The sequence below is a fragment of the Corvus hawaiiensis genome, chromosome 2 (assembly GCF_020740725.1).
Source record: "Corvus hawaiiensis isolate bCorHaw1 chromosome 2, bCorHaw1.pri.cur, whole genome shotgun sequence".
Lineage (NCBI taxonomy): Eukaryota > Metazoa > Chordata > Aves > Passeriformes > Corvidae > Corvus > Corvus hawaiiensis.
Genome location: NC_063214.1, coordinates 18,549,902 through 18,564,184, shown reverse-complemented (window position 1 = coordinate 18,564,184; position 14,283 = coordinate 18,549,902). Strand labels below are relative to the sequence as shown.

The window sequence follows — 14,283 nt, the reverse complement described above, 5'->3', positions numbered from 1 at the left end:
ATGAAAGAAAATGGCATTACTCTCAACCATGAATCGCTGAAGAGCTACTTCAAAAATGAATAGTTGCTGAAAGCTGTAAAAACAAAATGAAAACTCCAGGGCTGTAACTTTTTCCTCCCCAAGTCTGCTCCTGCAATGACTCACCCTTATATCTCAATCTCTAGGCAGTTTGATGCTACACGCTCAAGGTCTCTAGTGCAAATATCAGTTTGACTACTTCTTCCTCTTAGCAGCAGCAGCAGGTTTTGGAGGATGGGGAAGCTTGGAAATATTTTCTGTGTTCCTTGCTGTCATGAACACTTCTGGAGTAATGACTGACCTGGTTTGGCTGCATGGCTTGTGGCCAACACTGCCCCTGTCATTACCTGTTTTGGACAGGAACAGCAGGTGTGGGGATGCTCATCCTTCTGCCTCAGGCACAGCAGCAGCCCAGTGTAGGGTATGCCCAGCCACTGCCCTGGAGGGACGTCTGCTGAGATAAGGAGATTGAGCAATCTCCCAGAAGGACCCCCCTGGGAAGGCAGCTACTCTTCAGTTATGGAGAGAAGAAGACAGACCCAGAATCCTCTGTGAAACCCTATGCAGATCCTTTGTAATCCATTGGCCTTTACCCTCTGACACCCACCCCCTGTATCCCTATAAAGCTAGCCCTCTGCCCCTGCGAGGGCAGAGAGAGCTTATCCCTAGCCTCCCCTTCACCAGAGTACGGACCAACAATAAAGCTACTTTGTGTGGAACCAGCTACATGAGCCTCTCATCTCTCTCCCTGGTCTGACGTGGAGGCTGCCCTGCAGAGCTAAGCTGAAATCATGAGCTGACAATCACTAAAGAGCTGACAGCTTCTGCACAGGCCCTCCTAGCTAGCAGCTGAGGGAAGACACCGGGCCTCAGGAGGGTGATTCCTTTTGGGACCATCTCTCAGGACCGGTCACAGCTTCCTCGGTCAGAGCTACTGACCCCACCCCAGCTGTAATAACTGGCGTCCAAACAGCCATTGGACCCCGGACCTTGGATTCCTGGCCTGAGCTGCGTCTTGACCACGCCAAGACAGAACCAGCTGTTCGTGTGCTGATCCTCTGAAAAAAGGACCTACGTTTAAGCATGGCCTTTTGGAGGGGGACAGTTCGAGACACTCGCTTCTCTCACCTGGGGAAGAAACCCCTGAGGATCGAACTGGCCGGACCATCCCCCCAGCAGACTGTTTTTGGACTTCAACAGGAGCCAGCCCCAGCAGAAGACGGAATTTGTGAGTTTCAAATCAGGCTCTCCTCTCTTTCTTGCACGCAAAAACTTTTAAGTCCTTTTTGGGTTTTTTTCTCTTTTTTCTGCTGAGGGAGGAACTTAAATGGGAAATAGGCAAGCTAAACCCAGCCTTTCCCAATTTGAGAGAGACCTATACCCCTTTCTTCTAACCTTTTTCTTAAAATCCAACTTTAAATTCTCTAAAGGTGTTCTTTCTAAGAAAAATCTCAAATCTTTCACTAATTGGATATCTCAAAGTTTTCCTGATGCCACCAAAGACTCTGTCCTTTCTGATCCGTTCTGGGACAAAGTGGGGAAGAAACTCTATTCCTCTCAAGCAACTGGAAACCTCTCTGGTTCCAAATTCATTCCTTTATTTCATTTAATGGTTAAAACGTGTTGTGCGACTAACCCACCCCAGCCAAACCCGTTCTCTGCCCTTCCCCCCTCCCACTCCCCCTCTCCACCTCCGGCAATGGCCAGCCCGCCTGCCGCCCCGGCCCTGGCCCGGCTGGGGCGCCGGCCGCCCCACTTCCCTACCCCAATCCTGTATTCCCAGCAGTTCTCCCATACCCAAACCCCCCTGCTTGCCCCCTCGGTCCTGCTGCCACCCCCCAGGCAGTGCACACGAGACCCCCAGACCCATCCCCCCTCCCCGGGATGGACGGCTCTGAGCCACCCCCAGCCCAATCCCCCTGGTATTTCGCAATCCTTCGCACACGACACCACACTTCCCCCTCTTGCACCGGCTCACGGTGCCTCTGACCCCCCCCACCCCACTGCGTCTCTGCACCCCGCCGTGTCTCTGCTCCCTGCCGCGTCCCTGCTTCCCGCGGGCCTAACCATGGCGGCCCCGTCCCAGCAATGCGTTCCGCCGCCGCTGCCCCTCCCTGCACCCACAGAGCAGGCATGGTACAACACGGGGCTGGTCCCACACAGCCTTGCGCACGCACTGAGGGGCATGGAACAAGCGTCACAGCCCCCGCCAGCGTCTGTCCCTCTCGCCGCTGGTGGAATGCAGCTATCCACGCCACTGCCCCAGGCTGCCGCACATGGAGCAGACTCTCCCTCCCCCCTCCCCCCACCGCCAATAGCCCTGCCACCCTGGCAAACGCCGCCAGACCCGCTCTCTCCCCCCACAGCTACATCTTACGCAATCCCTGCTACTAATCCCTCTCTTCCTACACTCCCCCCTCCCCCTACCACGGGTTCTTGCAAAATCCCCATCTCCGCTCCTGCCCTAAAGCCCACCACCGCCCCACACCCTCCTGCAGCCCATGCTGACTCCACATGAAATTGAGAAACCGGCATCACCTGCAACCCAACCTCCCCCCAAACGACCTGCTGCTGTACAGCCTCTCCAGCCCCATGTTGCCACAACAGACCCCCTTCCCATCCCTCAAAACACCCCCGACCCCCCGCTACTCCTGCCCTGGCTAAAGCAAAGCTGGCATTTCAAAAATGCCGCGCTACGGCCCCTGTATCACAGCCCCGCCCTGCAACAGCCAAGCCCTCATTTTCAGATGACAGTAGCAGCAGCTCTAATTCTGAATCAGAGGACCACTGGGCACAGACACGCAGGGAGGCGAACCGGGAGGGAGACTGGGAGCTAGCCCAGAAAATCTCAGCCTTCCCAGTCATTATAGGGAAAGGGAGGAGGGGTGGTCCATCAACTACAAAAACATGGGAACCTATCGCATACAAAGAAGTCAAAGAGCTTTGCGAGGCAGCAAAAGAACATGGGAGAGGGTCACATTTCTTTAGAAACTTATTAGAAGCCACCTTCTCTGCCTATACATTACTACCACATGATATTAAAAACATTATTAATTGCATCCTTTCCCCTGCCGAATATATGTTATAGGAAAGGCATTGGAAGAGACATTTAAAAACATTGTCTGACTCTTATGCCAAAGATGCAAACCAGACAGATTGGACAATAGAACAACTGGCTGGAGAAGGTGACCTCCAAAAACCCTCAGATCAAGCTACAACCTTATCTGAAGTAGCATTACAAGACATAGCTATTGCAGCAAAGACATCGCTGCTCCTTACTCTAGATGATTCTGTTCCTACACAATATTTCTCTAACATCAAACAGTCAGCAAATGAAAGTTTCATTAAGTTCGTTGATCGTTTAAAAGCTAGCTTAGAGAAACAGATAGAGAGTCCAGATGGACGAAAGGAACTTTTAGATAAACTTGCCATGGCAAATGCTAATGAACAATGTAAGAATATTTTGACGGCCCTACCCATGGACACAGAATCCACAATAGACCAAATGGTAGAGACCTGTACCAGACACACATCCACAGAAAACACAATGACCCAAGCAGTTGTAAAGGGCATCACAGAGGGAGTTTCTGGTGCATTTGCTGCAGCAGTCTCTAAGGAGAATGCCCACTGTTTCTATTGTGGTGAACTTGGATACTTTATAAAGGACTGCCCACAAAGGTCACCCACCCAGGACCGTTGTGCCGCGTACCAAAGGCACCAGAGACAGCAACAGCACCAGCAGCATTCAAAAAACTTCCATCGAAGTGCGGTATCAAGGCCCCGCGCTCAGATAACAAATCAAAGGCCATACTACCCCACCCACATCGGATCACTGAGAGCAGACAACTGGACCTCAGCCGGCACCATCATCCCAGGCGATCCCAGAACACATGAGAAGGATCCAACACACGGAGTGCTACCAATCAGAACCAGATGTCAACTGGTAACATCACTGCCACTTAACTTTATTGACAAGAGTTTTTACTGTATCCCCACAGAAAAGTACGGACCGCAGAACGGCCCATGGGACATTCTTATCCTAAGCGATACCCTCCATGGTCCAGAACAACTCTTTGTATTACCAGAGATACAAACAGTGCACCCTGGACAAGAGATTCTTGTCCAGCTTTGCTGCACGGACACACCTTTCTTTCTCCCACAGGGAACACCGATTGCACAAGCCTTTTTACTTTCACAGAACTGCCCAGAACAGCTCCCTCTCAATCCAACAGCAATGTGGATAGAGATTGCAGGCTCAAACAAACCGACTATAGAGTGCAGCTTGTTCTGTAAAGGAGAGAGGATCTACCGTCCAGGGATGCTGGACACTGGAGCAGATGTGACCATCATCGCCCCCTCCGAGTGTCCAGGGAATTGGGAACTGGAGCCAGTGGCAGGTATGATCTCTGGGATTGGTGGAGTTGCAGTATCCATGAGAAGCAAACGAAATGTCATCATTGAAGGACCCGAGGGCAAGACAGCGACCACCCGACCATTCGTGGTAAGGGCCCCCATCACCCTATGGGGCAGAGACCTTCTCTCCCAGTTGAGTGCCACCCTCACCATTCCCAGCCAGGATTTCCGACTGGGGCCACTGAAAAACGTGTGCTAGCATCTACTCCCCCGCTCACCTGGAAGACTGACAACCCAAAGTGGATAAGACAGTGGCCCCTTGAAGAAGAAAAACTCCACGCGTTGGAAGCCCTGGTGGAAGAGCAACTTGCCAAAGGTCACATCACCGAGACCACGAGCCCTTGGAATTCCCCTGTCTTTGTGCTGAAAAAGCCCGGCAAAGACAAATGGAGACTACTCCATGACCTACGGAAGATCAATGAGGTCGTTGAAGACATGGGCCCCCTCCAACCCGGCCTGCCATCCCCATTGATGCTGCCCCGAGACTGGATGCTAGGCATCATAGACATAAAAGACTGTTTCTTTAACATCCTGCTCCATCCCCAGGACGCACCACGGTTTGCCTTCTCCATCCCCTCTCTTAACGAACAAGCCCCACTCAGAAGATACCACCGGCTCGTCCTCCCACAACACATAAAGAACAGCCCGACCATCTGCCAGTGGTACGTTGCCCACATTCTGTCCCCTATCAGAAGCCTGTTCCTGGAAGCAATCATCCACCACTATATGGATGACATCCTAATCTGTGCATCAGAAAAAAACTTATTTGGGCAGAACTCTTAAAAAGACAATTGAAGCCATAGAAGAAGCAGAGTTCGAGATCCGTGAGGACAAAGTGGAGCACTCCAGCCCATGGACTTACCTTGGCCTCCAGATCTGTGAGAGCACCATCATACCCCAGCAACTCCCCATCAAAGAGGATCCCAAAACCCTAAGGGACTTACACAGCCTGTGCGGATCCATAAATTGGATATGCCCCTTACTAGGAGTCACAACAGAAGACCTTACTCCCCTCTTCAACCTCCTCAGCAGCAGCGGAGACTTGGACTCTCCACATGCCCTCACATCTGAAGCCCGAGATACCATCACCAAAGTCCAAGAAGCTCTGTCTTCACGCCAAGCCCATTGTGTCGAACCCAGCTTGCCTCTCCAGTTTGCAGTTTTGGGTAAGGCTTCCCATTTACACGGACTGATCTTCCAATGGGACCCTCAACTCAGAGACCCTTTGCTGATACTTGAATGGGTCTTCACAAGCAATCAACCTACAAAGACATTAACCACCTTCCAAGAAGTAATGGCACATTTAATAAAAAAGGCCAGAACTTGTCTCCGCTCTCTCGCAGGGTGTGAGTTCACATGCATATACTTGCCCTTGACCACTGGAGATCTAAAGCAGTTGCTCCAGACCAATGAGAGCCTCCAGTTTGCCCTAGATAGCTACACAGGCCAAATTTCCATTCACATGCCAAAACATAGATTTTTCTACCGTGATGCAGCTTTTAAATTGATTCCAAAATTAATCCAAAGTAGAAAACCTCTCAAAGTTCTGACTGTCTTTACAGATGGCTCTGGCTCGTCCTATCGGTCTGTCATGACTTGGAGGCAACCCAATACTCAAAAATGGGAGTCTGATATCCAAATAGTAGAGGGATCTCCACAGATTGCCGAGTTAGCAGGTGTTGTCAGAGCCTTTGAGAAGTTTAAAGATGAACCTTTTAATTTGGTCACAGATTCAGCTTATGTCGCTGGCATAGCTATGAGGGCTGAACATGCTTTTCTAAAAGAGGTCTCCAACCAAAAATTATACCAATCGGTTTCTACATTAATTCATTTAATCTCCCACAGAAAACAGCCTTACTACATTATGCATGTGAGGTCACACACCGACCTCTCTGGTCCCATTGCCGAAGGGAACAGGAGAGCAGATGCACTGGCCATGCCAGCAGAGACTGCAAACGTCTCTGACATCTTTGCCCAGGCGAAGTTGTCACATGCATTTTTTCACCAAAACATTCCTGCCCTCGTCAGATGTTCAGGCTCTCAAAAGATCAAGGAAAAGCTATCATTGCAATGTGCCTGAACTGCCAGAACTACCAAATACCATCTATGGGTACCGGAGTCAACCCCCATGGTCTGAACAGCTGCCAATTGTGGCAAACCGATGTAACCCACTTCCCATCCTTTGGGAGATCCAAATACGTGCACGTGTCAGTCGACACATTTTCTGGGGCAGCGTTTGCATCAGCCCACGCAGGGGAAAATGCAGTCCATGTCATCAACTATTTTCTCCTTGCCTTTGCCACCCTGGGAGTCCCTGAAGAAATCAAAACAGATAATGGGCCTGCCTACACCTCTCACAGGTTAGAAGATTTCTTCAACCAGTGGGGGATAAAACACTAGACAGGCATACCTGGCAATCCCACAGGACAATCCATCGTAGAAAGGACCCACCAAACACTCAAAAGAGTCCTCAATCAGCAACGGAGAGAAACCGAAATTTTGTCTCCTGTTGAAAGACTCTGTAAGGCTCTCTACGTCATTAACTTTCTAAATGGTACCTCATCAGAGCCTGACCCCCCAGTACTCCACCACTTCTCAAATTCAACCCAGGCTAAGCTCACAGAGAAGCCACCAGTGCTGGTGAAGGACCCAGAATCACACCAGGTCTCTGGGCCTTTCCAATTGATTACCTGGGGGAGAGGCTATGCCTGTGTCCAGCTACCATCTGGCCCGAAGTGGTTCCCAGGAAAAAATATAGAACCATACCTAGGCCCTACGAACACTGCTTCCACAAACACCAACAAGAACTCTCCTGAGTCAAATACAAAAACCAGACCAGCTCTGCATGGAGATGAAAACGTCACCAAATGCCCACCAACCAGAGAAAAGATCGTTCCACCACACAGCAGCAGACGAAACAGAAAGCTGAACAAGAAGCTACAGCAAAAGTCAAGCCGTAGGCCAGACACAGCCTGAAAAACTGATCCTTAGTTTATATGTTACCGCCCCTTTTACCCCAAAATACCCCCATTTCCCTCAACCCTTGTCAAACCTCCTTAAACCCCAAAACCTCCCCTCTCACCACAAAGCTAGCAAATCTTGCTTATACTCCCTCTCAGAAGCCCCATCCCTGTCCAAAGATGAAATTTATCCACGTTGACCTTTTTGGATGATGGGAATAACAGGATGAATTGCATCTTTGATTAAGGGAGCTTTGTGGGCATTCATTGAAATTATTATTGTGTTACTTATGTTCTCTTGCCTCCTACGTTGTTATCCCTAGCCTCCCCTTCGCTGGAGTACAAACCAACAATAAAGCTACTTTGTGTGGAACCAGCTACACGAGCCTCTCATCTCTCTCCCTGGTCTGACGTGGAGGCTGCCCTGCAGAGCTAAGCTGAAATCATGAGCTGACAATCACTAAAGAGCTGACAGCTTCTGCACAGGCCCTCCTAGCTAGCAGCTGAGGGAAGACACCGGGCCTCGAGAAGGTGATTCCTTTTGGGACCATCTCTCCGGACCAGTCACAGCTTCCTCGGTCAGAGCTACTGACCCCACCCCAGCTGTAATAGCCCAGTGTTCAAGAGAGCATGGCAAGCTTTTCATGGCACTCTGGGATTTGAGTCTCTCTCCCCCATCACAAACATCCTAGGTTTCTGTTTCCACTCTATACTAGTGCTATTTCACTGCCAGTCTGCCTGAGACACCTACGGATGGGACAGGAAAGGATCTCCGGTGACATAAATGGAGACATGAGCAGACTCTGGACCTTAAAATTTGTAGAGACTACTCTAATTGGATGTTGATACAGAGCCTTTAGTTCCTACCATGCTATCATTCTGCATCGCTTACTGTCTCTTTAGTCACTGAATGAATCCTTTTTCTTTAAAGTTATTAGAAGTAGTTGAGAAAAAGTTTTCAGCTACTTCTGAATATTTTTCTTGTATCCTAAATGCCTAACCCAGTTTACAAATGCTGGGCTCTCCTCAGATGTCTCCATTGGTATGAACAAGGTGAAAGCTTTGTTCTTCCTCAGCCCAAGCTATGTTAAGAAATCTGGCATTTGCCCTGGGAGGCAGGATGCTGATGTGTTTGCCATGGCATGGCACATCACACACCTGGAGATCCAGAAGGTGTTTGAGGTGTCTGTGGAGATGAAGAACCTTGACTGCCATAATTTTGACATGACATAAATCCCTGCTGCTGCTGGAAGGGAATGGATCTGATAAACACCCAGCCTTTTTTCCCTGTGTAGTGGGTTGAACCTGAGTTAATGGACAGTCTTTTAGACTAATGACACTTCTCACAATTTACATATTTAAACCGCACGGAAGGGCGGGAATTCCCTTTTGTCCAAGCTCACCTGCTGGAAGGTGGGGGGGCTCTGAGCCTCCAGGCCCCGCCGGGCCGGGCCGGGGCCACTGCCCCTTCTCCCCTGTTGGGGTTTTAGTTTAGTTTTAGTTTTTTTCCTGTTAAAGGAATTTTCTCCCATAGGCATGTTGCTAGGGGACAAATAGCTGTACTTAAGAAAGACAAAAAGGGGGGTGGGGCGTGCCTGGCTACCCCTTTGTCTACACCTGGGTGTGGGGTCAGTTCGCTCTGAGCATCGGGAGAGAGGAGCTGCAGAGAAAGGAGCTGCGGTTTCCTCGTCTTGGCCGTTTTTTTCTTTTTCTGCGGGAAACAACGCCGGGATCCCAAAGCCGTTTTCCCTGCCCTGCTGGAGGCCGGGCTGTGGCTGCCCTGCCCCGCTGCTGCTTCGAGCTTTCGCTGGGTTGTAGCCCTGCTCTCCCTGCCTGCGTGGACCTCCGGGGGGTTCCCCTTTTGGATACATCTCATCTGCCACCCGGGATTTGTGTTTGTGCCTGCCGCTTCTCCCTGCCGCTCTAGCCTGCCGTTCCAGCCTGCTGTTCCCGAGAGTCTGGGATCGGCTGCCCAGGGGTTTGTGAAGCCTTTGTTCCATCCCTTCCCGGGATCCCAGGGCACTGGTGCCGCGTGCTCCCCGAGCTCGCTCCGGAGCGCCCCCTGCAGCCGCGGGGGAACCATCGCACCTGCCCTGCTCACCGGGAGCCGCCAGCGCCCCTGCCGGCTGCGAGCGGAACTGCACCCGAGGGGAAAGGGCCTGACAGCCGAGAAGGCTGGGACTGGGTTTGTGTTTGCTGTTACTGCCATAGTTGTTGTTGTTTTGTTTGACTGGTTATATACATATATATATAAAAATATATATAGTAAAGAACTGTTATTCCTATTTCCCACATCTTTGCCTAAAGGCCCTTGATTTCAAAATATAATAACTCAGAGGGAAAGGGGTTATATCTGCCACTTCAAGGGGGGCTTCTGCCTTCCTTAGCAGGCACCCGTCTTTCGAAACCAAGACACCCCCTTTCCCAACGCCGCGGCACGGACCCTGGGTCGCTTGGGGGGGACTGTCCCAGAGCCGCAGGCAGCTAAAACCAGCCATGGACTGCTCACAGCTAAACCCATCCAGCGCGGCTTCTGGGGACAGGCGGGTCCTTCTCCTCTCCATGCAGAGCTGGCGGAGTCAACGGGAGCCGGCGTATCCTCCATTCTGCAGCCAGCACACTTTGTGCTGAACTGAAGAGGACACCATGCAGCCAGCAGCACAGAGGGACCGAGGCTTTTTCTACCATAAAGCCTGAACAAGAACACTCTTCAACATGGCATCTTCAGAGTCAGAGAAAGTGAGTCATGTGAGATGAAGCTGAAAATGGCGACGGGAGAAAAGAGGGCGGTGCCGCGATTCTTGCGCGTGGCTTAAAAACCTTCTTGCGTGGCGTGGTAAGAAACTGTAATATCACAAACTGTTTGTCTCTTTAATCCATTTGAAGTACATGGGGGGATGAAGAATTCACGTGTGGCCTGTGAAGATTGTGAAGAGTGCCTATGCCAGGCTATATAGAAGCAGTGAGAGGCTTTTAGAGACTTGTGGCGAAGAAAGCCTTTGTGTGCAGGCCCAAAATAACTCATCCTTAAAAAGATTAATAACCCCATGTGATGTCCCATGTCTTGCAGTGTGAAGGAACTGTGAGATTTTTCATGGGAGAGATGTTTTACACCACAGCAGATTGATTGTTTCCGGGTGGGTCTGCTGTTAGTGGCAGTTTGGGAACCACATGCAACTGAAGAAAACCCTTTTTTCCTTAAGCATACGAGAGAGACTTTTCAAGAACTGGAACACTGACTAACATCCCATGTTCTGTTATCCTTTGTGTGAGTTGGGTAAAAGGAGAGAAGTGCTGGAAAGGGGGAGGGGGGATTCACTTTAATTTCTTGTTATTTCTCTTTACTTTTAATTCTATTAGTAATAAAACTCTTTCGTTGTACTGCAACTGTTTAAGGTTTGTGCCTGCTTTGCTTTCTCCTAATTCTTATCTCACAGAAGGAAAATAAGTAAGTAATGAATATTTTGAACCAAAACCACTACACCCTGACAAAGTTTAGCTCTGCCACATTTGCCTGGTATCATCTGCCATTACAGGTACTCAAACACTGTAACTAGCAGAGCCTGTTGGTGGGCAAACAGCTAAGGAGTGAAGGAAAGGGCAATAAACAATGACTCACATTGATATGAATTGACTGTATAATGGCAGCCTGAAAAAAAAAGAATGCATTGCCAGGAGGTTTTATATCAGTTGCATGCAAGTCTGCATGGATGGATGTCAGCAAGAAAATACTTGAAGGCTGCATCTGAAAAACAGGTTTTTAACTATGTCTTCTTTTTTCTCCCATTGCAGTGCCTCCACCACCATACAGTTATGAATATGAAATGGAGTACTGAGCTGACCTACCTCCACCTTATACTCCAACCTCACAGACTGTGATACAGTATCCCCCACCCCCCTCCATACCCAATATCCCTGGATATTCAGGGAAATAATTAACATGACTTCACATGGATATTGACTGCCTGTTGAAACAGCCAGCACTATTGGGACAATGTTATTGGCTCAGGGACAAATAAGACTGGGTTTTGCATCAACATATGTGGCCAGGTATTGAAATAACTTGCAAAGGTTGCCATGGCTCAGGATGAATAAAAATACTGTCCACTCTGGGCCATCATGTTTCATGATTAAACAACATGTGACCAAAGAAACAGTTCCTATAAGTTAATGTCTGATGAGTAGCGCTTAACACCAGTTCTTAGCTTCAGCTGCAGCACATAGAAGTGGGGCTCTTCCCATGTAGGAATGTGTAAGTGGTGCAAATGGTTCAACAAGCTGTTTCAAAAGAGCAAGAGGCAGCTGCTGGGGCTTATTCTGGGGGAAAACAGCAACTGTTGTCCTGAGGTAACTGCTCTGCCTTTCCTTGAAATGGGGGCAATAAGCAAGAACAAGGAAGATTGAAACTGTTTTCTGTTTCTACTTACAGCTGGTAATACCCAATGATCACTGTGCATATTGGTCTGATAATCATGTTACAAGGAGAAGTGCTATTAGAGTTATTTAGTAACTAAAAAATGATGGGTATTATTTTTGGCCAAGTGCAGTTTTTTTAAGTGCCTATTTTTAAGCAGTTTGTGACTAGTTTATGAACTAAAATGTTAACATAAGGAAAATTTTTGTATGTGAAATACTCTAATTTATAGCTGATTAACTTTTACCTGGACTTTAATACTCTATACATTGGAAATATGCTAAAATGCCTTTTATATCAGCAAATGATACTTTGATTTTAGTATAAAAATACTGAATCAGCAAAACTCACAAGTGGGAGAAGAAATGCAAAAGAAATATTAAAACATCATAGATTTTACTTCAGTTCAATTGCATAAAACCAGGGTTTTAAAATCATATTATGTATCAGTAATGAGGATGTTCAGCCTTAGCAAAGAGATGAGGGTAGAGACTGTGAGCATCTGCTTACTTTTGAATATTGTCTTGGGCATTTTAAAACTTTAGGTGACCAAGTAATACTTTTTGTATTTGTCATGCATGTTGTTCAACCTTACTTATTCTCTACTATATGCAGTCCAGATCTTTATGATTTAAAATGTTCCATGTACTTACGAAGCTAACTGTAATTCTGCAGCAGCTATTTGACTTCAGAATAGAGTATTCCATTACCTAAAGCATAATCTTTCAGCATTAAGACTATTATTTTTCTCGGGTTTATATGCAAACCACAAGGAGTGGGTCTCTTCAAGGATTTAAAAGTACTGAATGCTCTTAGTTTGAGTTGGGTGTCTGAGGAGTTTGAGAGTGCTACAGCTGTGGCATCAGCTGCAGGTTACTGCTGATTCACAGAGATCAGAATGTATTTAAATATCTTCCAGTGTAGCCTGTCTGTTCTTTTCAAGTGTATCCATGTAGTAACAAATAAAAAAGCAGCTTGCAAAAAGGAGATACTGTATCCCAGTAAAATCAAACTCTCATCATCCCCTAAGTCTGGTGGTTTTGGTATTCAGTACTGATTCAGGGAAGAACTGAAGCAACCTTTAACTGAGCATAAAATTTATTCAGAGACATTCTTGGAACAAGACCTTACTGACTGTTCTTGCTCAGATTTTGCAGTTGTATTTGTCCTTTCCAGGCTGACTAAACTTACCCCTTGAAATTCCACTTTGAAGTGCAAATGGCATCAGTCCCTGCCAGTGTAAGTTCAGAAGATCTGTGTTGTGGTCAGTGGCCATTGGCCATGCCGAGTCCAGAAGCTACCAAGGTGCTTGTGACCCGGTCAGAGGAAAACTGAGCTGCATCTCAGATGTTTGGTTGCTGCTGTTTCCTTGGAGTCTTCTCTGAGAAAGGAGAGTTACATTCTCATTTCTATTTTGCTGTTCAGAGGTGACAAGTCCTGAACTGGCTTATCCTTACAATTAGTTCTGCTCTGGGTACATCCTGTGACATTTCAGCTGTTACCCTGACCTCTCAAGAGATCCCAGTTGAAATCCTCCCACGAAGAGCAATCCTCTGTGTGCGGTGTTTTGGCAGTCCCTACTCAAAACCACGTGCTGGGGTATTGATGTGTCTGCCAACATGGTGACCTACATGAAGAACAGAATAAACATAGCTTTTCCTGCAGAGAACCCAGTTCCTACTGCATCATTTTATGGTAGTACCTCAGCACGTTTTAGTTGATCTGGATAATATTTTGGTGCCAAAAAGTTACCTATAGATAATGAGTATTGTCACTTTCCCATTCTCATATTTCATTTCTTTGTGCTGAACATGGAGACACACAAATCAAAGAGCAGTTTGTATTTGATGAATCCAGTCTTCTGAAAAATACAGAGGAAGAAAATTATCCTATAGATTGTAAATCCTACTCTAGAACAAGTTAGGAAACAAATTTCTTGCATAAAAAGAAATTTCTGGAAAATTACTAAAAGTCTTTGATCACAGAGTTTTCTGGTTTTCAGCTTTGCGATTACATGTTTCCTCTGATGATGTTGCATAAAGGACATAGTGACCAAAGTACCTACAAGGTTTACATGACTTATTCCAGGGAAAATTGTGGAAATGGGAAGTTGAGAATTTAGTAGTACTCGAGAGCTATTTGTTTGCTATTAAAACAGTGCTGGGAATGTTCAGTTTTGTATAGTTAATATTCTGCATATCCACATATACTGGGGCATGCCAGACAGTAATTTTAATCTCAAAGGACAGCACATCTCTTTTTCTTGCTAAGAATGTAAAACATAAAAGTATTGGTCTTTCAGCAAACCCAGCAAAACTAGTATGGAGAAGCCTAAAAGAGGTGATGATTGCATTGAAAAGAAGTAGAACTGAGAGAAACAGAGAGCAGGATGGAGTCTGAGTGATTTATAAAACAAAGAATAGAACAAAAAAGTTGCTGTGAAACAAATGGAAGCATTTGCCAATAGTAAAGTTCTAT

The 14,283-nt window shown here is 47.4% G+C and overlaps 1 protein-coding gene and 1 long non-coding RNA gene across 2 annotated transcripts in view; both read left to right on the top strand.

The window, feature by feature from the left end:
- The window catches only part of CYYR1 (cysteine and tyrosine rich 1), an 85,932-nt gene extending 72,484 nt beyond the window's left edge, over positions 1 to 13,448 (top strand). Inside the window, 1 exon segment of the mRNA XM_048293636.1 lies at positions 11,184 to 13,448. Within this exon segment, the coding sequence (XP_048149593.1) occupies positions 11,184 to 11,326 (143 nt within the window). The 3' untranslated portion in view covers positions 11,327 to 13,448.
- LOC125321210 lies at positions 887 to 7,771 on the top strand. The gene is made up of 2 exons (XR_007201480.1): positions 887 to 1,246; positions 7,715 to 7,771. It is a non-coding gene; the product is annotated as an uncharacterized LOC125321210 (long non-coding RNA).
- Positions 13,449 to 14,283: the final 835 nt, after the last annotated feature.